The 27,450-nt window shown below is 32.5% G+C and overlaps 1 protein-coding gene across 1 annotated transcript; it reads right to left on the bottom strand.

Annotated features, from left to right (window-relative positions):
* Positions 1-21,918: 21,918 nt before the first annotated feature.
* Positions 21,919-22,497, bottom strand: LOC129946523 (uncharacterized). The gene has a single exon (XM_056056737.1). It carries the CDS (start codon positions 22,495-22,497, stop codon positions 21,919-21,921), a length of 579 nt encoding a protein of 192 aa, XP_055912712.1.
* Positions 22,498-27,450: the final 4,953 nt, after the last annotated feature.

Raw genomic sequence — 27,450 nt, 5'->3', positions numbered from 1 at the left:
AGTTTTGGTGGCTTCAAATTGAGAATGTCATTTAAAGTTGTCTAGGGCATTTGGTATTGGCCGGCTTACGTAGGTTTTAGGATTAGGTTAGGGACAGTCAGGGTGGCACCAAAAAACCATTAAAAAAAAGAGGTTGGAATGCGAGCCACACTAATAACTTCCCATCCCGTCTGTCGATTTGTCTTGTTTAAAAGTTTGCAGCTTTTCGTGTTGGGTTAAAAAAGTTATTAGTTGAATTATTCTTAAAAATTTTAAAATTACCAACAATATTTTTTTCAGTTAGAAATAGTTTTGTATGAAAATCTAGTTTTGTTAAATAGATTTTTTTTCGAAAACAATTTCTTACCAATTTTATTAGCATTTCTTAAATTTTTAAAAATTGCATGAAAGAAATTAATTTGAGAGATATCAAGAACCGAAAATCAATCTTTACCAAATTTACGTACTATTTCTTGTAGATTTTACTTTTGTATGAAAAAACGGTTGAATTTTTATAAAAAAAAACTACTTAATATCGAAAACAATATCTTTTGTAATATAAAAAAGTTTAAAGACAATATTTTTAATGTTTGAAAAGCTATTTGAGTCGTAAGTAAATTTTTACCAAGTTTACTATTGTTTTTTTGTTAGGTTTTTATTTTTTGTAAAAAAAAACTGTCGATTCGAGTTATCTCAAAATTTTACTGAATGATGACAACAATATATTTAAAAAGATAAAAGTAGTTTAAAGCCAATATCTCAAAGTTTAATAAAGATATTTGAGCCGAAAATCAATTTTATTATTTTTTTTTTGTAAAAAATCTGTTAATTCGATTTTTATCAAAAAATTTCCGAATGTCGAAACCAACATTTCTTTTAAGTAAAAATTATTTGGTTGCCATAATCTCTAATTTTTGAAAAAGGTATTTGAGTCGCAAATCAATTTTTAACAACTTTTATTAATGTTTTTGTTTAGGTTTTTATTTTTTGGAAGAAAACTGTCAATTCGATTTTTATCAAAAATTTTCCGAATGTCGAAACCAACATTTCTTTTAAGTAAAAATTATTTGGATGCCATAATCTCTAATTTTTGTAAAAGGTATTTGAGTCGCAAATCAATTTTTACCAACTTTTATTAATGTTTTTGTTTAGGTTTTTATTTTTTGGAAGAAAACTGTCAATTCGATTTTTCTCAAAAATTTTAAGAATGTTGAAAACAATATTTCTTATAAGTTAAAATAAGGTGCAAACCATAATCTCAAATTTTTAAAAAGATATTTGAGCCAAAAATCAATTTTTACCAACTTTAATTAATTTTTTTTGTTAAGGTTTTTATTTTTTGTAAAAAAAACTGTCAATTCGATTTTTCTCAAAATTTTACCAGATGTTTAAAACGTTTTTTTTTCTTCGTACAAAATTATTTTGAGATAAAATCGTTTTGTATTCGTAATATTTTCGAGGTGACAAATTTTTTCTCAGTTTTTTTGATTTATAAAAAAAACGTTAGATGGATTCTTTTAAAAAAGTATATGTGTTTGTTTGGTATCACGTTACATTATATTATACAAAATTTAATTCAGGTCTCTAGCAACCCCAGCAATTATTTTGAGAGCCCTTTCTGCATTGTTCTGCCTTATTATCTGTATAACAAAATGTATTTGAAGTCTATATCTCTTCTGGTTCTTGAGCTATGGATGACGAAAAAAACGCCGCGAACGTACTGACGTACGTAGGTACGAACATCGTACACTCGCACGCACACACATTCTTTTAAAAATCTTTTATATTTCGATTCTAGGGTTAGTTTTAAGTAGCTTAAGTATAATAATGGTTTCGGTTTTTTTTTATTTAGTTTTATATAAAATAAAATATAATATAATTTAAAAAAATAGATTAAGTTCTTGTAATTTAGTATTACAATTGATCTTAGGCCGAAAGGCAGTAGTTATTAGGTAATGGATTAGCTTAGAGCACCCGCATAGGGCTAGTAAAATATTTGTTTAAGTTTTTGTAATGTACGCTAGTTTTTTTAAGAAATTTTGTCTAGCTTTTTTTTTTTTTTTTTTTTATCCGATGGAAATCTTCCAAAGACACTCGGTAAGAATCGGTACCGAGTAGTGTGGGACTCTTACCGCACTAAAACCACCGGTGAATCAGGACCAATCTATGAAAGATCGACAAATGATTTTTATTTCTTAATTTTTAAATCGCATTGGGGGAAGTTTAAGGTTATAACACTTTCCCGTAGCTTTTAGATCAGCTCATGAGGCTTGGTTCTTCTTAATCTCCGAACATTGTCTCGTACATTTAATACGGTCTCCATTTCAGAGTTAGTATGACTTTGCAGTAGCTGATTGTGTAATACAGCGTGTTTCTTAACCACTTCTGTAACCATTTCAATTTGAAGGTCACGATGTAGATCGCTATTTCTTATATACCAAGGGGCATTTATTATTCCACGAAGGACCTTGCTTTGGAATTTTTGGATGGGTTCAGCATTTGTTTTCTTTGTACAGCCCCATAGTTGGATGCCATATGTCCAAACGGGTTTCAATACTTGCTTATATAACATTAGTTTGTTCTGGATAGATAGGTCAGAGTTCTTTCATATTAACCAGTACATTTTTCTGTACTTCAAGTTTAGTTCTTCTCTTTTCTTTTTGATGTGTTCTTTCCATTTAAGCTTTGCATCCAAATTTATTCCAAGGTATTTGGCGGTATTGGAGTAAGGTACTTCTGTACTGTTTATAAAAATTGGAACATTGTTTATGTTTTTGTTTGTAAAGTTTATATGCGTCGATTTTGTTTCGTTTAATTTGATACGCCATTTGTGCGTATCACTAACTTTATCGACTGCATTTTGAAATTTGTGTGTAGCCTTCGTAACGGATTTATCTGGCACCAATATTGCAGTATCATCAGCAAAGGTGGCCATGATAGCGTTGATGTCCACTGGAATATCCCTTGTATATAACAGATACAGGGTTGGTCCTAGGACACTTCCTTGTGGTACACCGGCATCAATTTTCTTAAGTTCCGAGTAATTTTGGTCGTACCGTACTCTAAAGAGTCGGTTCGTAACGTAGGATTTCAGTATTTCGTAGTACTGCCTGGGGAAGTCCCTATGCAGTTTGTACTCAAGTCCCAAGTGCCAAACCTTGTCAAAAGCTTGAGCAACATCTAAGAATACAGACGAGCATACTTGTTTTTCTTCAAGTGCCTTTTCCACAACATCCGTAATTCGATGCAATTGGTCTATCGTGGAATGTTTATTTCTAAATCCAAACTGATGGCTCGGAATTAGTCTTCTTTCTTCAATTATTTTGCTAAGCCCTTTCAGTAGCAGTTTTTTAAAAACTTTTGCCATGATTGGTATAAGCGATATTGGTCTGTAAGATGTAACTTCTGTTGGTGGCTTACCTTGTTTAGGTATAACAATGACTTCCGCAGGGATTTAGAGTACATGTTGTTGGATAAGTTAGAGTAACGATATTTTACTCAGACAGAACAACTTAAAAGAAAATTTTCTGATTTTCAATAAACTGTTTACTTAAGTGATTATAATTAAATATTTAATATAAAGTGATACTAAAAAAGTGTTGTCACTTAACGAATTTAATATCATATGTTAGAGTGGTTTCACAAAATAAATCCTTTCTTCAATTTCGTTTTAATTATTGTTTGAAATTTGTTTAAGTCTCCCTTAAGTTGGGATAAAAATAAAATAAATTGGGTGGCGTTGAGACCAACCTCTCAACCATTCCTGTTTGCGAGCACTGTTACTCTTGGAGAATTTGTCAATTCCTCGCAAGAGGCAGTACCCGTGAAAAAACTTTAGATGGCATAGGCAGGGATCGAACCCAAGACCTCTGGGATGATAATTCAACGCACTAACCATCATGCCACGGGTACTAACTTGGGATAGTTCTTTAAAAAAAACATAAGGTTTCTAACTTTTTAACTCTTAACTACTAAAAGTTTTGTTGATAAAACGATCATTTAACTTTCCATTATCATAATTCAAATAATAAGTGAATCACAGGCAATAAAAAGAGAAAACTGAATTTTAACATTCAAAAATAATTTATAAGAAGATAGAATTTCAAAAATACATCATTTCCCTTTGTTTTAGATAATTTGAAACCACTTTGCAAATATTTCCACAAACCTACTTCAATTGTCATTGCAGTCAAAACCTAATCACCAAAAATATCTATCATGCTGAGCCTAATACTCGTCAAAAAACAATCAAGAACCACTTAAATGACGACACCACCAGTCTGCAAGCACCCGCCATCGCAGAGAATTTGTCAAGTGGAATTTCGTACTTGGCTAGCAATTTCTTGACACTAGATAGGTACTTATTATATTAATTCTATTATTGTTCAGAAAAGCAATTAAATTGCATAATCATTGACATACATATGTATACAAAATAACACGTTCCATAAATGTTAAAGCACACCTTTAAGGGTATACTGCGAATAATATAGAAAAATACAAACCGTTCAATGTCTCAAGACAACACAGCTAATTACATATGGACTGCTTGTTGAGACAGTAAGAAGTAACATAAGTGATCATAAAAGGTACTATGACCCCTTTTAATAATTGTATAATAATTGTAAAATAAATACATTAACAGTCTACCAACAATTTCAGTTGAGGTTACGGATGATGGTGAGCATTTCAGACCTTCCATCAATTGAATTGTGGTCGTGACAAATATTTCAACAAATAATAAAATTAAATATAAGAGCAAACATTTTATTTGGCGGATTGTGAATTCTATACAAACACTTTCAGTTCAATTTGTTTGCTAATTAAATATGACTGGGCCATCAAAAATTTGCAATGTATATTTTAGGTCTCCGAAATTACTTTCACCTATGGTTTTGTGAAATTCCTCATAAATACACAAGTGTACTCAAGTTGTTTAAAGGCCAAGGTAATTCGATTGACAGAATGGTGTTTCACACAAACAAGAAATACCCTTTTGATTAATGAAGAATGACTAAGAAACAAATGACCGTTCAAGTGAAATTTTACTTGATTATTATAAAAATATTTTTTATATTGAGGTATTTTGTATATTGTTTATGTGAAATATAAAATAAAGGGTTTTACAATAAGGGCGGGTAGATTTTAAAATGGAATAAAACAACAACTGTGTGAGGTATTAACATGGGGCATTAGGTTTGGAATTCAAATGGTAGACATGTGCATTCAAGAGAACACAAGCGTTTACTGGTTTTTCTCAAAACCCACCTCTGTCTATCAACTCCTACTCTCACCTCCCCGCGGTGAACATCGGGTGCCTAGTACCTCAACTGGAGATTGGGTTCTAACACCAGTTGAAAGTTGTGGGGGGCATCAAACGAGAGAGGGTGAGAGGTGTTTCCACTAAACACCTCTCCTTATCCAGACGGCAGCGGACAAATTCTCGAGATGGAATCAACGCTGGCGTCTACAGTTCCAGTAAGGTTGAACTACTTATTGAACTAAGACTTATTTGGAGCCCAGGTCTATAAGAAGCGGTTTTTTTCCGACTCCCCGTCCTTGAAGTTATACTAAGGACCTGGCCCTCCTCACCCGTCGGGGTGACTTCCCAGCCACGAAAAAAAATCATTAGATGCGAAGCACCAACAAGCCTCGGATATGGACGGATTTACTGATACAACCCAAGCCAACGACATAAGGACAACGAACTTCGGATATGTACGTGGAATGGTACGTCCCTTAATAGACCACTTGCAGCTGAACAATTGGCGGAAGCCCTAAACTGATGCAAGACAGATATTACCGCCATCCAGGAAGTGCGTTAGGATGGACCGGGCAAACGCAAACTAAAAGACCGCGATGTATACTACAGCGACTGAGTTGGGTGTGGATTTGTTGTTGGAACTAGACTCAGACAAAAAGCCTTGAGTTTCAACAGTGTAAGCGAGCGCATCACGACAATCCACATCGAGGCTAAATTCTGCAAACATAAGCCCAATATGCGTGCATGCCCCACCAGAGGAGAAAGATGAAGACACCGTAGACATTTTCTTTGAGCTCTTGGACAAGACTTATGAGCAGTGCCCCATGACATTAAAATTATCTTTGGTGGCACCATTGGGAGATATAGCCTGCACCACACCACCTCCTTACGCTGCTCACGCATCTTAACATCCACTAGGGGACATGGTAATCTCCTGATAAAACTGTCAACTAGACTGAACAAATTGCGATCGACGCACGAAACTTCTCCAGTATACGTTATTTCGAATTTTCCGAGGAGCCAACATTGACTCCGACCACTACCTCCTTTTAGCCAAGGTACGGCTACGGATATCCCGGTCCAAGCCAAAAGATGGAAGTACTGTGAGAAGTTTCGACGTTAGACGGCTGCAATCGCAAGAGACTGCCATGTCCATGCCATGCTAGGTTTCACACGGCTACAACAGCGAAACCCCTGGTTTGACGACGAATACCGGCAAGCGCACGCAGCGAAACAAGAGGCATACAACTTAACGCTGCACAGAAGGACCAGAGCTGCTCGCGAGCTCTACGAGCAGAAGAGGAGAGAGGAACACCGGCTCCTTAGATGGAAAAAAAGAGAGCATGAGAAGCGCACGATCGAGGAGATAGAGGGATGTCACAACAGGAATGAACCGAAAAACTGTAAAGACGATCAGGGGAACATCGTAGTAGAATCGCAGTCTACGTTGAGACAATTTCTCCAAATTATATAACGGCGATGATGAACCAAACCACTCAACCTAGACGACGCAGATCAACAATTCCGCCTACCCGACCTCGACGAAGTGAAGATAGCTATATCTAAACTGAAGTCAAACAAAGCTCTTGTAGCTGACGGCACCGCTGCCGAACTATTCAAAGCAGCAGGCGATGACTTGGTAGGGAGCATGTACCAACTCATCTGCAAAATATGGTCGGAAGAAAGCATGCCCGATGAGTGGAATCTTATAGTTTTCCCGATACATAAAAAAGGTGACCCTCTTAATTGCGCCAACTACAGAGGCATCAGCCTCCTTCACATTGCTAATAAGATCCTCTCTGCCGTTTTATTTGAACGTCTGAAGCCGTTCGTCAACAACCTGATAGGTCCTTATCAGCGTGGTTTCAGACCAATAAAGTCCACTATCGACCACATATTCTAGGAAAAAACCCTGGAGCTTCAAATCGATACCCACCATCTCTTTATCGATTTTAAAGCCACGTATGACAGCATAAATATGGAAGAGCTCTACAGAGCAATGTCTAGTTTTTGCATCCCTGTCAAACTTATCAGTTTTTGCAGAATGACGATGGGGAATGCACGCTGCTCTATCAAGGTCAGAAAATATTTCACCGATGCATTTGATGTCAAAAAAGGTTTTAGACAAGGCGGTGCACTGTCATGCGACTTCTTCAATATCTTTCTGGAAAGAATTATGCAAAACTCTACCGTCAACACTAGAGGTACTATCTTCCAAAGATCCATCCAATTATTCGGCTATGCACATGATATTGACAAATTGGAATTTTTGAGCTTTGCGAAGGAAGCGAAGAAGATGGGTTTAGTGGTCAACGAAGACAAGACCTAGTACATGCTGTCATCAAAAGGACATTGAACGACGACGTCCTGGACAAAACGTCACCATGGACAGCTATAACTTTGAGGTAGTTAAGGACTTTGTCTGCCTAGGCACTGCTATTAACACAGACAACGACACCAGCGCTAAAATCAAACGATGAATAACTCTCATCCCGGTTCTTATTTGTGGCGCTGAGGCCTGGAACCTGTCAAAGAAAGAAGAGAGCGTCTTAGGATGCTTCGAGAGAAAAATTCTTCGGGTGATTTATGGTCCCGTATACAAAGACGGCTCGGCTTCTTACGGTGCGGCACGGATCCGAGTGGTAAAATTTTAAATGACTCTTCCACATAGATCCGGCTGAATTTGAGCGATGGCCTGTATTATGTTCACCTTTATAGGTCATCGGTAGATTGTGGTTTATTTGAATAGACCTGCGACTTCAAGAAACCTCACAGGAAAAAGTCTATCGGGGTCAAATCGCATTAACTTGGTGGCCAATTCACATCACCCCAGCGAGAGATAACCTTACCCGTTTGCTGCGTTGTACGCAGCGCCGCTCTGCTGGAACCACATGCTGTCTAAGTCCATATGGTTCAATTTAGGCCATAAGAAATTAGTTTTAATCGTAATGTAACACTCGCTGTTGACGGTTATCACCAACCACCTTTTGTGGAACGATGACATACGCAATGTCGCCAAAAATGCCACAAGATGTTTGGGTTTTCTAAGAGGTGCATGAAGTATTTAACAGTATTTAACGTAGAGCATTTAGATTGATTGGTGATAAGACCATCATAGGATCATTTACGACGCTCGAACATAGCTGTAAAGTTTCCTGTCTCACTCTCTTTTACCCTGAAATAGCCAGCTGCATTTATACTCTTAAACGGTTTAACCGTAGTACTCGCGCATCTAGGAATGCTCATCAGTATACCCTCGAGCCCAATTTCGGCCGTACTGTCAAATACAGAGAATCGTTCTTTATTCGTACTACGCGAATGTGGAATTTCTGTGTAGTGCTTATAATGTGTTTTTACATAATAAGGGTAGTAATATCCCCTTAAGTATGCGCTTATTATGAAAAAAAAAATCCAATTTTACCTTGTTCAAGCACACATAGTGTCTATGGCAATAGCCAATAGTACTCACCTTTGTTAACTTCCCATAGGAAGTTATTGTAATGGGTCTGATTTGTCAAATTGAAAATTTTGACATTTCTCGACGTTTCAAGGTCCCTAGAGTCGAAATAAAAGATTTTTAGAAAGATGTCTGTTCGTGCGTGTGTACGTACGTTTGTACGTCCGTACGTCTGTACGTCCGTACGTCCGTACGTCCGTACGTCTGTACGTCCATACGTTCGCGACGTTTTTTTCGTCGTCCATAGCTCAAAAACCAGAAGAGATATCGAAATAAATTTTGTTATTTATATGCAGAAAAATGCAGAAAGGGCTCTCAAGAAAATTGCGTGGGTGGTTTTTTTACCATAGCAGTTTGAAAAAAAGGTGAACATTTTGGTTAACCCTAAATATCTTACGAACCAAAAACGCTAGAGACTTGAATTAAATTTTATATAATAGATTGTAACGTGATACCAAACAGGTATATTTTTTGAAAAAAGTCAATATAACCGTTTTTTTTTTAAATCAATAAAACTGAAAAAAAAATTTGTCACCTCCAAAATTTTACGACTGAAATATGATTTTATCTCTAAAACAATTTTGTGCAACTAAGAATAATGTTTTTGACATCTGATAAAATTTTGAGAAAAATCTAATTGACAGTTTTTTTTATAAAAAATAAAAATCTAAAAAAAAACATTACTCAAAGTTCGTAAAAATTGAATATCGATTCAAATATCTTTTCAAAAACATTAAATTTAGGCTTCAAACTTATTTTATCTTATAAGAAATATTGTTTTCAACATTCTGAAAAATTTTGAGAAAAATAGAATTGACAGTTTTTTTTACAAAAAATAAAAACCTAAAAAAAAATGTATAAAAGTTGGTAAAAATTGATTTTCGACTCGAATATCTTTTCAAAACTTTGAGATATTGGCTTTAATTGACTTTTATCTTTCAAAAAATATTGTTGTCAACATACAATCAAAGTTTGAAAAAAATCAAATTGACAGTTTTTTTACAAAAAATAAAAACCTAAAAAAAAAATTATAAAAGTTGGTAAAAATTGATTTTCGACTCAAATATCTTTTCAAAACTTTGAGATATTGGCTTTAATTGACTTTTATCTTTCAAAGAATATTGTTGTCAACATACAATTAAAGTTTGAAAAAAATCAAATTGACAGTTTTTTTACAAAAAATAAAAACCTAAAAAAAAAATGTATAAAAGTTGGTAAAAACTGATTTTCGACTCAAATATCTTTTCAAAACTTTGGGATATTGGCTTTAATTTACTTTAATCTTTCAAAAAATCTTGCTGTCAACATTCAATTAAAGTTTGAAAAAAATCGAATTGACATTTTTTTTACAAAAAATAAAAACCTAAAAAAAATGTATAAAAGTTGGTAAAAGTAGATTTTTGACTCAAATATCTCTTTAAAAATTTTAAGTATTGGCTTTAAAGTAATTTTATCTCATAAGAAATATTGTTGGTAAAATTTAAAAAATCGAATTGACAGTTTTTTTTACAAAAAATAAAACTAAAAAAAAAAAACAATACTAAAACTTTTACTTTACTTTCGACTCAAATAGCTTTTCAAAACTTAAAAATATTGGCTTGAAATTTATTTTATTTCACAGAAAATATTGTTTTCAATATTCAGTAATTTTTATATAAAAATCCAACAGTCCGTTTTTTCATATAAAAAATAAAATCTACAAAAAGAGTACCCAAATTTTTTAAAAATTGATACGAGTACATAAAGACAAACTTTTAAGCAAGACAAATCGACAGACGGGATGGGAAGTTATCAGTGTGGGTCGCATCCCAGCCTCTTTTTTAGATTAATTTAAAGTCTTACACACCTTAGCGCTTCCATATTATTTCCTCTCATCAAGAAATTTATGTCAATTTTATTTTAATTTAATATATCATTTAATTATTACTAAATATATTAAATCGAGTTGAGTCAAATATCATCTTACTATAAGATGAGAATGTATCAACAAAATTTAAAATTTATTTTTACTAAAAAATACAACCTCTCGATTAATTTAAATTATATAAGAAAACGAACCCTACAACACTTTCATAAGTAACATATTGTCAAAAATTATTTAACTATTTTGTATACAGTTTTATTTTCCATTTGAGGCTATTTAATAATGAAGCGACATCACCACGAGAAACAAAAAAATCAACATAACAAAATTAATATCCGTGCGAATAAAAATATTTACACAATATTTATTTGAATGCCATTTAATTTTATCTGCTATATTCATTTTTGACAATATGAAAACGTAAACATAACCATTTGCATCTTCATTAATGAACTGACCAAAGTCGTTATCTAATCATTTTATGATCATTAATTTTTAAATGAATTTTGGAAAAACGAAGAAAATTATAAACCATTAAAAGACAGTTTACACAATAAACAAAAAAAAAAGTTTGTCTATCAGCTCTTTTGTTTGAAATCGAAACATAATTTATTGAAATATTATCGAATTTAAATCTTATGTTGTTAGTTGTAGTTATGTACAAAACTATAGTTTAATATTCACTATTTGCGTAGGTGATCAAAAGGAGATTTAAGATTATTAAAACAGGTGGAGTAACTGGCCTTAACAAAAGAAATCAGTTGACAATAAGAAACAATAATTATGAAAATATCTAGCAAATAATGGAGAAAGTTTCGCACATTTTAAATGTGCGTCAATTTGAGACTTCTTGATATTTGCGCTCAATCAAAAAAGATACAAAAATGAAATAGCAGTTGAAAAGATGAAATGCGTGTTTATTTTCGATAAATCAGTCAAAAATAAAGTACGAGTAATGTCTTATTACGCGTGCAGTACTTGCTGGACAAGGATTGTGTTGTTATATAATGGTCTGGTTATTCCATATAGGCTTCTGAGAGCTACACCCATAGGAGCCTGTTTTGGATCTGAATATGAAAATGAACTATAGCGAGTTGCGATACACTTGTTATTATGTAAGCCATCTGCCAACCGCTACATTTTCAAGATCGAGATACAGACTGCTCGCACATGCCTTTTGCGGACTCTTCCACCCAATACCCATATACGTATATGTATGTTCATAAATAAAGACGTTATTTAAGACTTGGAAATCACATAATTTCTCCTTATCTGAAGGGCTTAAGATTATAAATGTATCATCTTGTGTTGTTGGAGGAAATGATCTTTCCGTGCTTTATGTTAAGAAAAAAGAAGACAAAATCTGTATCACGTGCGAGATTTCGTCTGTTTTTGGTGTCAGGTGCATAATTGAAGAAAAAGATAATCAATTCTTCATTCATTTACTTTTCATTTACAAAGCAAAATATTTTGTTTACTCTCATGTTTGCATGCGATCTTTAGACCACCTGATGGCTAATATGGCCAAACCCATTTTGTGAGAATTACCGGGGAGAAATTTTCAGCATCACAACTCGAGAAAATAAAAATTGTATTTAAATATTTTTTTTTGTATTTTGCTGTAGTAGTATTAATATTTACAATAAAAATGAGAAATTGAAAAAGATTTTTTTGAGTATACATTATGAGTTTCTGTAAATATTCATCTAACCATGATTTTGAGAATTATGTCATGTTTCGTTTATTTATTATTCCGACATTTAAATAAATCGTTAAAATATGCGATATGTACTTGAATTGCAAACTTAGATAGTTATGTAAAATTCAAGATCATGACACTCTTACGCAATCAATATTTTGCAAAAGGTAAAATAGAACTGTGTTTTAAAAAAATGGAAACGTACATGTAGTTTTGAAAAATGTACCTACATAAATAAGTGATCCATTCAAATTTTCTTTTTAATTTTAATCTGTAAAAGAAGATGGAATGTGGCCCACACTAATAATGACTGCCCATCGGTCAATTTTACTTATCTATCCAGGGCCCGATTTAGATGTCGAGAGGCCTCGGGCCAATAAAGGAGCAGAGGCCCCTCACTCCAAATTGTTTTTAAAAAAAGAGGCTGGGATGCGACCTACGCTATGTATCAATGTTTCGAATCATTACAAAATCTCCTTCTGAAAATGTTACTTGTGGTTTATGCACATTTGCATTTTTTGTTGATGCAACTCTATACTATCGCAAGCTTTTTTTCGCAATGCAGCTAAGTCATGTTCAGAAGGAAAAAATAGTTCGTTTAAATATTCAGAAAGTGTGTCAACATCACGTCCACGTTGGTTTACCCCATATAATAATTGACAAGGGGAAACACTAGTAGTAGAATGAATAGAGTTATTAAGAGCGTATTCAACTCTTATTAAAAGTTTTGACCAATCGGAATGTTGAATTGGTTCAGTAATTTTAGCTAACATAGACTTAAGAGTGCGGTTGACACGCTCAACCTGACCATTAGCTTGATGTGAGGCTGTGGCTATTTTAACATGTTCAATATTATTTTGAAGTAAATATGAACCAAATTGAATTGACGAAAAACATGAACCACGATCACTAATAACTCGACGAGGTCGACTATAATATTCGAAATACTTATCTAGGCAAGCACATACTTCTTTAATACTTGTTGAATTTTCTGCATGTACATATTTTGTAAAAGCATCTACAATGACAAAAATGTGTTTTCTTTTAGAAATAACTGACGAGAGAGGTCCAAAATGATCAACATGAATGGTATCGAATGTTATAGGCTTTTTTGAAATTTGGTGAAAAGTGCGATTGGAAGAATGTGTTGGCACAGAAAACGTTATACACTGAACAAAATTTTTTACATACTTTTCAATTTTTTTTCCTTTTGGAAACCAATACTAGAATTTAATTTGGTCTAGACATTTCGAAAAACCCATATGACAAAGTTTTTCATGAGACAACGTTATAATTTGTGATTCCATTTCTTTCGGGATATATAACAATAAACTTCCATTATCCAACTTTTGGTAAACTATAAGCCATCATCAAGAACAAATTTTGGAACTTCTTCTTTTTCTAACCGATCGCGTTTTGAGTTATTTGCAATTGCATGTCTATATCATCCGGATTAATTACTGAAATAACTTGTTTAAGTTTTTTGGAAGTTTGAACACGAGCTGAAAGTTAGCGACTCAAAGCATCAACATGACCCATTAAAAGGGCACTTCTGTGTTGAAAACTGTAATCATAGTTCTCAGGTTCAAATTCCCAACGAGCTTTTCGAGCATCATCACTTTTTCGGTTCAATGTCATCGTAAGAGAGTTACAGTCCGTTATAATCCTAAATGGAATACCCTCTAAATACACACGAAACTTTCGTAACGAATATATTTTTGCTAGGGTTTCCAATTCAAAACTATGAAATCAAGATTCAGAAGCAGTTGTACGTTGTGAAAAATATGCAAATGGATGAAATGTGTTATCATCTGGTTTTTGCATAAGTATTCCCCCAAAACCATCATCACTTGCATAACAATGCAATTCTGTATCGCGTTTTGGGATATACAATGCCAAAACTTATCCCTTAAATTATAAAATGCTGAAAGGCATAAATCATCGAAAACAAATTTAACACCCATGGTTTTAAAAGATTCCGTAATGGCATAGCGATATGTATGAAAATAAACCTAAACATTTTTGGACTTGATCTCAAGTATGGGAATGGGAAGATGCTTTATATTTTCAATATGTCTATTATTGGGACGAACATCCTTTTCATTGATGGAGAATCCCAAAAAATCATTATAGCCGAATTGGCACTTTTTGAATTTAAGTTCAAGTCAAAATTCAGCAAGTCGTCGTTATAATCTTTGAAGTACATCTAAATATTCCGAAATGTTTTGGGTAGCTATTGTTATATCATCCATATACACAACAACAGTCATCAATAAATGGAGGTAAAATATTATTAATGAATCGTTGAAACACCTGCCGGTGCATTTTTTAAACCAAAAAGGATTTGCAAATATTCAAATTGTCCATCTGGGGTTACAGATGCTGTATATTTAATTGAACTTTCTAAGAATTTTACTTGGTGAAACCCATTTTTTAGATCGAAAGTTGTAAAATATGCCTTGCTTTCCAATCTCTCTAGACAGTCATAAATAAGAGGTAATGGATAACTATCCCTTACCATGATTTTATTCAGAAGTCGATAGTCAACACACATTCGTTTTTCGCCACATTTTTTTGAAACCAGAATAATTGAAATGCATAGGATGAATTACTAGGTCTTATTTGTTTATTTTTCAAAAGATCGCTAATCATATTCCTGACAATACACAGATCTTCATAAGAAAGTCTTCTAGGTGCTAAACTTATTAGAATATTGGAAGTCAAATGAATTTTCATTTCATATTTGTCTTCATTAGAGGTTATAATATTTGAAAGGTCAAGGTAATAAGTTTCAATATTTGTCCGAATCTCTTTCCGATAGAATTGATTCAAATTAAAATTTATATCAGAAATATTATATTTAATTCAATTGCAAAAATGTCCGGAACAAAATGATCGATATCGAACGAAGTATTGGTCGATGCAACATGATTTTTTTTATCATTCATGTTCAAAGGTTGACATAGATCACAAGTAGTTAAAAGATTTGAATTCTCATTTTAATTTAATTTTATTTTTATTCGAATCACCAAAGTTTCCACATTTGTCTTGGGAATTTTATTAAAAGTTAAATCAACTATCATAAATTTTATATTAAAAATATTTAAAAAGTCCCGAAGCAACAAAAGTGGATATAGAATAACTGAATCAGGAACAACAGAGATATTAATTAAGTTAGTTAACTTGCGAAATAATATTTTAATTTGATTTTTTCCAAAAGTACATAATTTTAAATTTCCCAATACTTTATAACCAGAATATTGAGTCCATTTCGAAAACATTATTTAATGTGAGATAAAATAAGTTTGAAACCAATATTTTTAATTTTTTAAATGACATTTTAGTCGGAAATCAATAATCTCAAGTTTTTGAAAAGACATTTGAGTTGAAATTCAATTTTTACCAACTTTGAGTAATGTTTTATTTTTTATAAAAAAAACTGTCAATTTCATTTTTCTCAAAATTTTGCCAGATATTTTCTTCAGAGCCTTTTTTGCATGTTTCTGCATAATTATCTGTATGAAAACATTTATTTGAAGCCGATATCTCTTCTGGTTCTTGAGCTATAGACGACGAAAAAACGTCGCGAACGTACGGACGCACAGACATCTTTCTAAAAATCTTTTATTTCGATTCTAGGATCCTTGAAACGTCTAGAAATGTCAAAATTTTCATTTGGTGAATTACTAAACGGAAGATATTATGCCGAAGTTTTAATACCCTACCGTCAAACAGGGAGTATAGGTTCGAGTTAATCTTAAAATAGTTCACAGAACAACTCTTTTTTTAAGTCACTATTCTTCTTTAATCATTTTTTTTTTGAAAAATTATTTTTCTGCTCTCTTATTTTCGAGTTTCTTGAATTCGCTAAATACTAGGTTTGGTGTTGGACTTAACTGAGTTTTTAATTTTTTAGAAATTTCAGAAATAAATGTCAATGAAATAATGGGCAGCTTCTGGCGACATAAGGGTCTTGAAAGTAAGGCAAGTTTCTGGTGTCTGATTGGCTAGCTGCCAAAAAATTACCTTCCAATTAAGGCAACTTTAATGGAAAGTTGACTGGAATGTTAGTCAAGAAAAATCTCCCTTACTATCAAGTCAAGTCAGCTTATGTCAAAATGACAGTAAACCATGTTTTTTCATTCAACTGAAAGTTGAACTTTATTTTTCTAAAAAAATTTTATTTTCTGACCAATTTTATTTAATGTTTTGTGTAATATATTCGTACAATACAAAACACAAATGTTTTTTGACATTTAGACAATATTGTTTTTTGGTAGTTTTTGTACGATGAACTGAAGGTAGAAGTTAGTGAAGTAAGGTTCTGTGTTTGAAATTTATTTCACTTGAAAAAGTAACTAGCTGCCTTGTTTAAAATGTGCCTTCAAAGAATGCAGTTGACTTCAAATTAAGTCCCTTATGTTGTCTGAACTTGTCCAATTATTATATATAACATCTTCATATGAGCTGATTGACATCTAAATCAAACTTTTAAATAAATTAAAAATCAACACCTCTTTAAATATAGTTTGGCCGTAAAACTAGTTTCAAATAAACTCTTTGAAAAAAAGGTTTTTTGCTTACATTTACCTATGCTATTCCCTTGTTAACATCATTACTATACATACACCTTTCCAATTAAATTAGAATCGAATTGTTAAATTAATTTTTTTTTTCAATTCCATTTTCACTCGTCAAACAATAGGTGATAAGAGTGCCTATACGATAACTTGGGCGCCAATACTTGATAAGATGAAGTAAAAATTACCAAAGTTTATATAATAACGGGTTATCCATTTTGCGGTTTCAAAAATAAGGGGCTGGATTTCGACATCTGTCAAACTAATTTGTTAAACCAGTTTTTGTTTTTTTTTTCAGGTTAAAGTCACACACAAATTGTTAAAACCCTTTACAAAAATCTTAGTAGCTACAGCCACATATCGTATTTTAAGAGGAGATTATGGTTTACATTATCAATTGGTAAAACCATTCACAACGTAGTAGATAAGTCGAATAGCTACTTGAACTGCATATTGTTTTCATTATTCAATAACATTTTGAGAAAAATCGAATAGACAGTTTTTTTTTTACAAAAAATAAAAACTTAAAAGAAAATTTAACAAAAGTTGGTAAAAATTGATTTTCGACACAAATATCTTTTCAAAAATGTATTATTATGACTTCCAACTAATTTTTACTTACATATAAGAAATATTGTTTTCAATGTTCGAAAAAACTTTGCGAAAAATCAAATTGACAGTTTTCTTACAAAAACTGTGATAAAAGTTGGTAAAAATTTGAACTTTAAACTACTTTTATCTTTTTATAATGTATTGTTCTCATTATTCAGTAAAATTTTAAGAAAAATCCAATTGACTGTTTTTTTTACAAAAAATAAAAACCTAACAAAAAACAATACTAGGTTAGGTTAGGTTAGGTTATAGTATCTGTCCAAGATGGACTAGGCCAATTTAATGGCCCATTGTGATACCACATGAATCTTGAGGCTTCCTCCTGAGCTCAATGGAACCAGCTTGAGTTCCTTACGAAACGTGAGAGGCTGATTATACCGATATGATTTAGATCATTAAAGAAGAATTCTCCTAGGTAATTCTTGCGTTTTCGAGTTAGAGCAGGGCATGTGCAGAGAAAATGAAGAACCGTATCTTCCTCGTCCATACAGCTTCTGCAAAAGTCATTTGAGAATACGCCTAGTCTCGTGGCGTGCTTTCCTATTAGACAGAGTCCGATTATAACAGCTATTATCGAGCTTATATTTGATCTGCTTAGAGAGAGCAAGCACCTTGAGCGTTTTAAATCCAGTGTTGGCCAGATGTTTTTTGTGACTTGACACGTGTTGATGTTGTTGCACCTGGTGCCTGCTCTCCTAACAGCGTCTTGCATTAGCAGCAGTTTACAAGTAGCGATTGGTATGCCAGTACTTGCCAAACGTAGTAGCATGGGCTGTACTGTACCGTTTATGGCGAGTTCATCTGCCTTACAATTACCTGGAATGTCTCTATGGTCCGGAACCCACCAAAGGTGAATATTAAACTGTTGCGCCATCTTCATTAGACATTGATTGACAGTTATGGACTGTTATAGAGTTTGTAGAGACCAGAGATTTGATAGCGGCCTGGCTATCAGAGAAAATACGGATATCAGATGTTGATATCACGTTTTCTTTGAGCCAAGACAAGACTTCTTTTATCGCCAAAAGTTCCGCCTGGAACACGCTGCAATGATTGGGAAGGCGGAATGATAGACTTAATTTCAGTCGTTCAGAGTACACACCTCCACCAACCCCTTCTTTTGTTTTTGACCCATCTGTGTAAAAATGGATTGACTCATCCTCCAAGAATGTCCTATCATCCTAAAAAGATCTGGTAGGTATAGAAATCTGGAAATTCCTGTCGAATTGTAGTTGGGGGATGGTGTAGTCTGTATGCTTTAGAATTGATTCTAAGTACCTTAGAATTACGGAGTGGCCAATGTTGTTGTTAGTCCACTGCGACGAAGCATTGAGGCGAATAGCAGAGCTTGCAGGTATTTGTTTGCTAAACATGTCAAGAGGTGTAAGGTAGAGCAAGGTGTCCAGTGTCGCAGACGGGGTCGTGCGAAGCGATCCGCTTATACAAGCTGAACGTTGGATTTTATTTAACTTATCACTGTTTATACCTTTCTCTAAAGCAGTCCACCATACTGCCACACCTTACGTTAAAATCGGTCTGATTACCGATGTGTATAGCCAATGCGTGATTCTGGGTTGTAAACCCCATTTATTACCAATAGCTTTTTTGCAAGAAAAGAGAGCTAAAGTAGCTTTTTTGACTCTTTCCTGTACGTTGCGTTTTCAATTTAGTTTTTATCTCAGACAAGACTCGTCTGAGAATTTTAATTGGATTCCTTTAATATAGGGAGGGTTGACAAATGGAATTTTGTATGTCCTCGAAAATAAGACCACATCGGTTTTGTGTGGGTCCACACCGATCAGCCCAAAGTATTAGTCTGTCCAAGGCATTTTGTAAGAGTTCTTTTAGGATGTTAAGATGCTTCCCTGAAACTGCTATAGCAACTAAAATAGTACGCAAATTTGGTACAAATTGATGTTCGGTTCTTAGTCTCTCTCAAATTACTTTCATTCATCCAATTCGTAAAAATTTAAGAAACTGGTAAATATTTGTTTTCGACTAAAAATCTATTTAACAAAACCAGATTTCCAAAACAAACTATTTCTTTATATGAAAAATATTGTTGGAAATTTTAAGAATAATCCAACTAACAACTTTTTTAACCCAACACGAAAAACCTTCAAACTTTTAAGCATGACAAATCGACAGACGGGATGGGAAGCCTCTTTTTTAATTTATTTTCAATATCTTTTCAAATAATGAAATTATATATAAACATATGTGTATATGTATATTCGTATTCATACAAAACAGATGACCACTGGATATGAACAGATACTATATCCCACCATCAGAAACTGAAAGCAAACTAATTCGATATATAGCTTCCCTTATAGTCAATTATTCTCACCTTCGCTAATGCTGGCACGATTTCACTTTTAGCAGTCATTCACCAGAATAACAAAAGTCTTATGACTAGCAAACAAAGAATTACACATTCTACCCGCATATCTCTAGGCACTTAGTCAATAGGTTTTAGCACGGTAGATATGTACATATATTAATGTATTTGAACTAGAAAAAACCTTCTCGCAATATCAACGTCAATTGTTTTATTAATGTACATTTCAGAAATGTATCTATGTCAGACAACAATTTAGTTAGAATGCGTTGGAATTATGATTTGATATCTTTAAATCTTTAACGAACAAATTATTTAACCTAATCTGCCACCAGTATCTGGAAGAAAGAAAAAGATGCACTACCTACTTGGCAAAATATTGGTGACCAAGTTCAATGCCATGAGAGGTAAGTAGATGTGCATTAGCTCAACGTAATAGTGACTTATACTTGGACTCTGTCCAAAATTGACCGTGACTTTAAAATGTTTTGCCAGAAACTCAATAACAACATTTTTTTTAGTTCGTAGGACAAACGTAATAAAACTTTTTTTATTAAATGGAATTAGATGAATCAAGACATCTGGGGTCATATAGTACATTAATACAATTAGCTGTTTGCAAAGCGAAGGCAAGAACACAAGGTGCCTATTAAATTGAGTCTAATGTTTACCTCGTCTATTTTAAGATTTGGAGTCAAGAGAGAAGCCTAAAGCTAAGTATATTCGATTGAAAGATCTTCCAATAGTGGCCGAACTGTCAAAAGTCCATAAGTCGAATTAGGTGCCAGTTGTCAATTTTTTATCAAGTGGAAATTGTCCGTTTACACTTTTGGTTGATTTTATCGAAATATAGGACAATTTTGTATTTTCCAATTAACACTATTCAGACCAAGATGTTGTGTATACCTATTCCGACCAAACGGTGTCTTTTGACACCTTACCATATTACCAATGAAAAAACTTTAAAAATTACTCTTTTTTACATTTTGTTTATTTTTTTAATCGAAAATAATATATATTATTATTTATGACCTATATATATTTATTATTAAATGAACTATTGTTTTTCTTATTCAATACAACACTTTTTACAGGTGAATGGTTGGTCTTTTAAGCATTTGCCACACGAGTATTTTTTACACTGACAACAAATTGTAGTGGCTCTATTACCGGAACAATACATTACTTGGCACTTTTTCACCCTTTTTGGAATGGAATGGATATGGCATGAAACAGCTGATGATATTGCCGTATTTGTTGTTCTCTCATTGCATTCTTTATATGCAGTTGATAGTTCCTCTCCCAACTGGAATAAGAAATCTCTCAGTGAAATGTTTTCACTTGTCGTTTCTTTATAAAGAATCCATGCATTTATACCGATGAAATCAAGGACATTGAAAAACACGTGCATAGGCCATCTACGGCACTTACATTTCACGCTATATTTTCTTGCCATTTGGTCAGCCATATCGACCCCAAATTTTGTGCTGTTGTAAAATTTAATTGTTTCGGGAAGACGCTTTTCGTTCTTTCCGACTTGTACAGATTTATGGAATGAACTTAATAAAAGTACTTTTTTGTTCGGTTTACTTTTATAAACGGTTAGAGTCAAGTTATTTGTTGCGTAAATTTGCACTGAAAAGCGTTCCATTTTGTCCTTTTTTATTTTTACAGATCTTGGCAACTCTCTCCTATTTTGACGTATTGTTCCAACTAAAGAAGTATTTTTCTGTAAAAGCTTTGTTGCCAGAGTACTGCTTGTGAAGTAATTGTCGGTAGTAACACTTCTACCCCTGCGAGTAAATGGTTCAATAAGCTTCAAAACCACGTACTCACCCAATGGAAGAGATGTCTGTCTATTTTCGTCTTTCCCCAAGTAAGGAAATCCATTTATAACATATTAACTTCATATCACATGCCAGCCAAAACGGATTGTCCGGATTATAACAGTTTTGACTGTTTTCGATAAATGCATACCATATTTTAGATGCCAAATTAAATTTATCCACTCCTAACCGTTGGCTTCGCTCATTTTTATTATCAAAGCACATAAATCTTAGAATTTCCTTGAAGCAATTACGACTCATGATATTGGAATAACATGGATGACCCCATTTTTTATTTCATAAAAACGTTGCGTCAACATTTTTTTGCTCATTGGCACTACGAATATATAAAATGGCTATAAATGCCTCTAATTTATTTCGAGATAAGCTCCATTCTTTTCCCAAAACTCTTCTTGCTTCCGCTTCCGTACTTTTTATAATGTGTTCCATCATATGATTGTCGAATAGCAAATAAAATGCTGAGCTGACACTTCCTTTCATAATATTTCTTTTGGCGTGCCCAGTTGGACCTGATAGACCTTTGAAAATAGTATGAAGGGGTCGTCTGCCAGGAGTAGAACATGTGTCAATCTTTTTCCATACTGTCCCATCCATAGCGATTTCTTCTCCTTCGTCTTCAGAATCTGATATCAACCTCATTCTCTTTCGCCCTCTATTTGCAATCAAAATTTCCTCTTCTTCGGTATTTGAAGATTCATTTTCATATTCTCCACCAATTTCATGAATGAAAATGTTGGAAAATTCAACATCTTCATCTTCTCCTTCAGATTGCGAGTCTTCATCTATTTCAGAGCATTCTTCATCTATACTTTTCAATTCTTCTAATATCTCATTTATTGTTCTTGTTTTGGACATCCTTTAGGTTAGAAAATAAAAAAAGAGGCTGGGATGCGACCCACACTGATAACTTCCCATCCTGTCTGTCGATTTGTCTTGCTTCAAAGTTTATCTATATGTACTCGTACCAATTTTTACCAAATTTGCGTACTATTTTTTGTAGATTTTTTTTAATGAAAAACCGGACTGTTGGATTTTTATATACAAATTACTGAATATAGAACACAATATTTTCTGTGAAATAAAATAAGTTTGAAGCCAATATTTTTAATTTTTGAAAAGCTATTTAAATTGAAAGTAAATTTTTACCAAGTATTAGAATTGTTTTTTTTAGAGTTTTATTTTTTGTAAAAAAAACTGGCAATTCGATTTTTTTCAAAATTTTATCGAATACTGAAAACAATATTTCTTATAAGATAAAATTAGTTTGAAGAAAATATTTCAAATTTTTGAAAAGATATTTGAGTCAAAAATCAATTTTCACCAACTTTTGGTAAATATTTTTTAGGTTTTTAATTTTTTGCACAAAAACTGTCAATTCGATTTTTTTTTCAAAATTTTACTGAATGTTGACAATAATATTTGTTGGAAGATAAAAGTTGTTAAAAGCCAATATCTATAATTTTTGGAAAAATATTTGAGTCGAAAATCAATTTTTACCAACTTTTATACATTTTTTTTATGTTTTTATTTTTTGTAAAAAAATTGTAAATTCGATATTTCTCAAAATTTGTCCTAATGTTGAAAACAATATTTCTTATAAGTAAAAATTAATTAGAAGCTATTATCTCAAAGCTTTGAAAAGATATTTAAATCGAAAATCAATTTTTACCAATTTTTATAAATTTTTTCTTAGGTTTTTATTTTTTGTAAAAAAAACTGTGAATTCGAATTTTTTAAAACTTTAACTGAATGCTGACAACAATATTTTTTGAAAGATTAAAGTAAATCAAAGCCAATATCTCAAATTTTTGAAAAGATATTTGAGTCGAAAATCAATTTTTACCAACTTTTATTAATTTTTTTTTAGGTTTTTATTTTTTGTAAAAAAACTGTCAATTCGATTTTTCTCAAAATTTTTCAGAATGTTGAAAACAATATTCCTTATAAGATAAAAGAAGTTTGAATCCTAAGTTTTAAGTTTTTGAAAGATATTTGAATCGATATTTAATTTTTACCAACTTTGAGTAATGTTTTTTTTAGATTTTTATTTTTTATAAAAAAAACTGTCAATTAGATTTTTCTCACAATTTTATCAGATATCAAAAACATTATTATTCGTTGCACAAAATCGTTTTGGAGATGAAATCATATTTCAGTCGTAAAATTTTGGAGGTGACAAGTTTTTTTTTTCAGTTTTATTGATTTATAAAAAAAACCGTTATATTGAATTTTTTCAAAAAATAAACTTGTTTGGTATCACGTTACAATATATTATATAAAATTTAATTCAAGTCTCTAGCGTTTTTGGTTCGTAAGATATTTAGGGTTAACCAAAATGTTCACCTTTTTTTCAAACTGCTATGGTAAAAAAACCACCCACGCAATTTTCTTGAGAGCCCTTTCTGCATCTTTCTGCCTTATTATCTGTATAACAAAATTTATTTGAAATCAATTTCTCTTCTGGTTCTTGAGCTATGGACAACGAAAAAACGTTGCGAACGTACGGACGTACAGACGTACAGACGTACGGACGTACGGACGTACGAACGTACGTACACACGCACGCACAGACATCTTTCTAAAAATCTTTTATTTTGACTCTAGGGACCTTGAAACGTCGAGAAATGTCAAAATTTTCAATTTGACAAATCGGACCCATTACAATAACTTCCTATGGGAAGTTAATAAAAAATGTAAAAAAATTGAAGGAAAATTGCAAGCACGTTTTGAATTTCCATACCAAATAACAAAATTTAGTCGAAGTAATTACTCCAGAACTTTCATAATCAATTATTCTTATGACCAATCACTACAATGTGCAATAGTAGAATGCTGTCTGCAAACAACAAACACACAAACAATAATATCGAAGATCACTTTTTCTAAGAAAATAGCGGTAAATTGAAAACAAATTGCCTGAACATAAAGCTTTGTTCTAAAAATAAACAATGCAATAACAAATTCCAAGAAATAACGGTAGATTTAATATAAATTTTGGAATGCCATAACGTTCATAAGAATTCAAATGGTTATGAAAAAAGAGTTCATGGTTGAAAAGTGTAGTAAAATCTTTAAGGTGTCAAAAGACACCCCATGGTCGGAATAGGTATACCATGTATGTATCTTGAGTTTCAGGATGAGTACGAGTATAGTGATGCCACAAAATTATTTTAACGACTATTATATGAATTGTCAAAAAAAAAAAATTGAAAAAATTATTCAACTTAAAATATAATTTCAAGTCAAAGTTTGAAAAGGTGTTAATAATTGTCTGTTTACACTGTTGTAGAACTTTGGAAAATGGAAAAATTTTTTGACTCATTTTAATACAATTTTCTCCAAAGATGACAGAGAATGTGAATTGTATTTTAGAAGTGAAACTAATAACAAAGAGCTTGGGATGCGACCCACACTAATAACTTCTCATTACGTCTGTCGATTTGAAATGATAATTGAAGTACACTTGGTGTCACATGAATAGGGATAATCAAATCCCTTATGCCATATTATTTAAACGTCAATTACTCGGATATGCCGCCGATGATATTGATATTACTGGAAGATGAAAGAATGATGTCAGAAGGACGTTTTTGAGTATTGCTAAGATGGGTTTAGTGGTCAATGAAAGCAAGAGCAATAATGTTTTGAACAAAACGTCACCATAGTGGTAGTTAAGGACTTTGTCAACCTGGGAACCACTATAAATTCAGTCAGCGAAACCAGCACTAAAATCAAACGGAGAATAACTTTTGCAAATAGCTAATTTTTTAGACTTGGAAATTGGAAGGCAATTGAGTAGTAAAGTCCTCTCTCGGAGCATATAAAGTAACCATCCCGGTTCTCATTTATGGCGCTGAAGTCAAACCATGTTGATTTTTGGTTCCGTCTGCATAGATGGAGAGTAAAGCAGAAGATACAACGAGGAAAAAACAAAGACAATGACATGGTTAAAAAAAAACCAACGACTTAGATGGCTGGGTCATGTAGAGAGAATGAATATCAACACTTCAACCTGGAAGGTGTTCGAATCCAATTCCAAATGACGGCGCAGCAGAGGAAGACTGGAAGGAGAGGATCTCAACTAACTGGGGTTGCAGTCAATGAAAGAAACAAATTGTCTTCACCTCAAAAAAAATCCAACAGTTTTCAAACTTGGCACACTTACTAAGGAATGTCTGGTGATGACCAAAAAATGTCCAAAAGAATCCGACGTGAGCTTTAGCTGCAGTTAATAGAAACATGGAGATTGTTTCATTTTTTCACGTTTATCTCGAAAACTGTTTGTCGTATCAAAAAATCTGTTTCCAGAAAATTAAAGCTCATTAAATTTTATAAAAAAAAAGGTTTGATGATTTTTAACTTCCCATAGGAAGTTATTGTGAAATTGAAAATTTTGATATTTCTAGACGTTTCAAGGTCCCTAGAGTCGAAATAAAAGATTTTTAGAAAGATGTCGGTGCGTGCGTGTGTACGTAGGTTCGTACGTCTGTATGTCCGTACGTTCGCGACGTTTTTTTCGTCGTCCATAGCTGAAAAACCAAAACAGATATCGGCTTCAAATAAATTTTGTTATACAGATAATAAGGCAGAAAGATGCAGAAAGGGCTCTCAAAAAAATTGCGTGGGTGGGTTTTTTACCATGGCAGTTTAAAAAAAAAGGTGAACATTTTGGTTAATCCTAAATATCTCATGAACCAAAAACACTAGAGACTTGATTTAAATTTTATATAATATATTGTAACGTGATACCAATCAAGTATATTTTTTTAAAACAAAAAAACCAATTAACGATTTTTTTATAAACCAAAAAAACTGAAAAAAATTTGTCACCTCGAAAATTTTACGAATACAAAATGATTTTATCTCCAAAACAATTCTGTACAACGAAAAATAAAGTTTCTATCATCTTTTAATATTTTGAGAAAAATCGAATTGATAGTTTTTTTTATAAAAAATAAAAACCTAAAAAAACATCACTCAAAGATGGTAAAAAATTGAATTTTGACTCAAATATCTTTTCCAAAATTTGAGATTATGGCTTTCAACTAATTTTAACTTATAAAAAAATATTGTTTTCAACAAACGATAAAATTTTGAGAAAAATCAAATTGACAGTTTTTTTACAAAAAAAAAAATACCGAAACAAGAAAATTAATAAAAATTGGTAAAAAGTTTATTTTCGACTCAAGTATCTCTTCAAAACTTTGAGATATTGGCTTTAAACTACTTTAATCTTTTAAAAATATTTTTGTCAGCTTGTAATGTATTTATTTTATCTAACGTTCAGACATTAAAGTCCGCATTATCAAACACAAATTGGCTAAATGAACCGCTGGCACTGGAACCTGGTCGCATGTAGCAATTAGCTGATAACTCAAACAATTGAGCTTCATAGTATAAAGAACTAAACCCTAAGCTTGATATAAGGTTACCAACTTCTGCTTAGTATTGGAGACATGAATGATCTGGGACGCACAACTGATATAATGCTATGTCCTATTGCGATGCACTTCCTTTTTCTATTTTCAATGTTCGTTTTCTTTAGTATACGATTTTTTTTTCAGAAATGTTTTTAGTGTTTTAGGTACACAATCGTCATCAACGTGTTTGAAAAAGTCATCACATGTTTTCCTTAAATACCGATAGAGTTATTTTACAAGCTAAAACAAGTACAAACAAATTAATATCATATTTCTTTAGGAAATGTATTAAGCTTTAATTTTGTAGAAGATCATTTTTTGATACGACAAATAGTTTTCAAGATAAACCCGAAAAAAAAGTATGTTTCTCTTCACTACCGCTAGAGTT

Source organism: Eupeodes corollae, chromosome 1 (assembly GCF_945859685.1).
Source record: "Eupeodes corollae chromosome 1, idEupCoro1.1, whole genome shotgun sequence".
Lineage (NCBI taxonomy): Eukaryota > Metazoa > Arthropoda > Insecta > Diptera > Syrphidae > Eupeodes > Eupeodes corollae.
The sequence above is the reverse complement of the archived record's forward strand: the minus strand, read 5'-3'. Positions and strand labels throughout refer to the sequence as shown.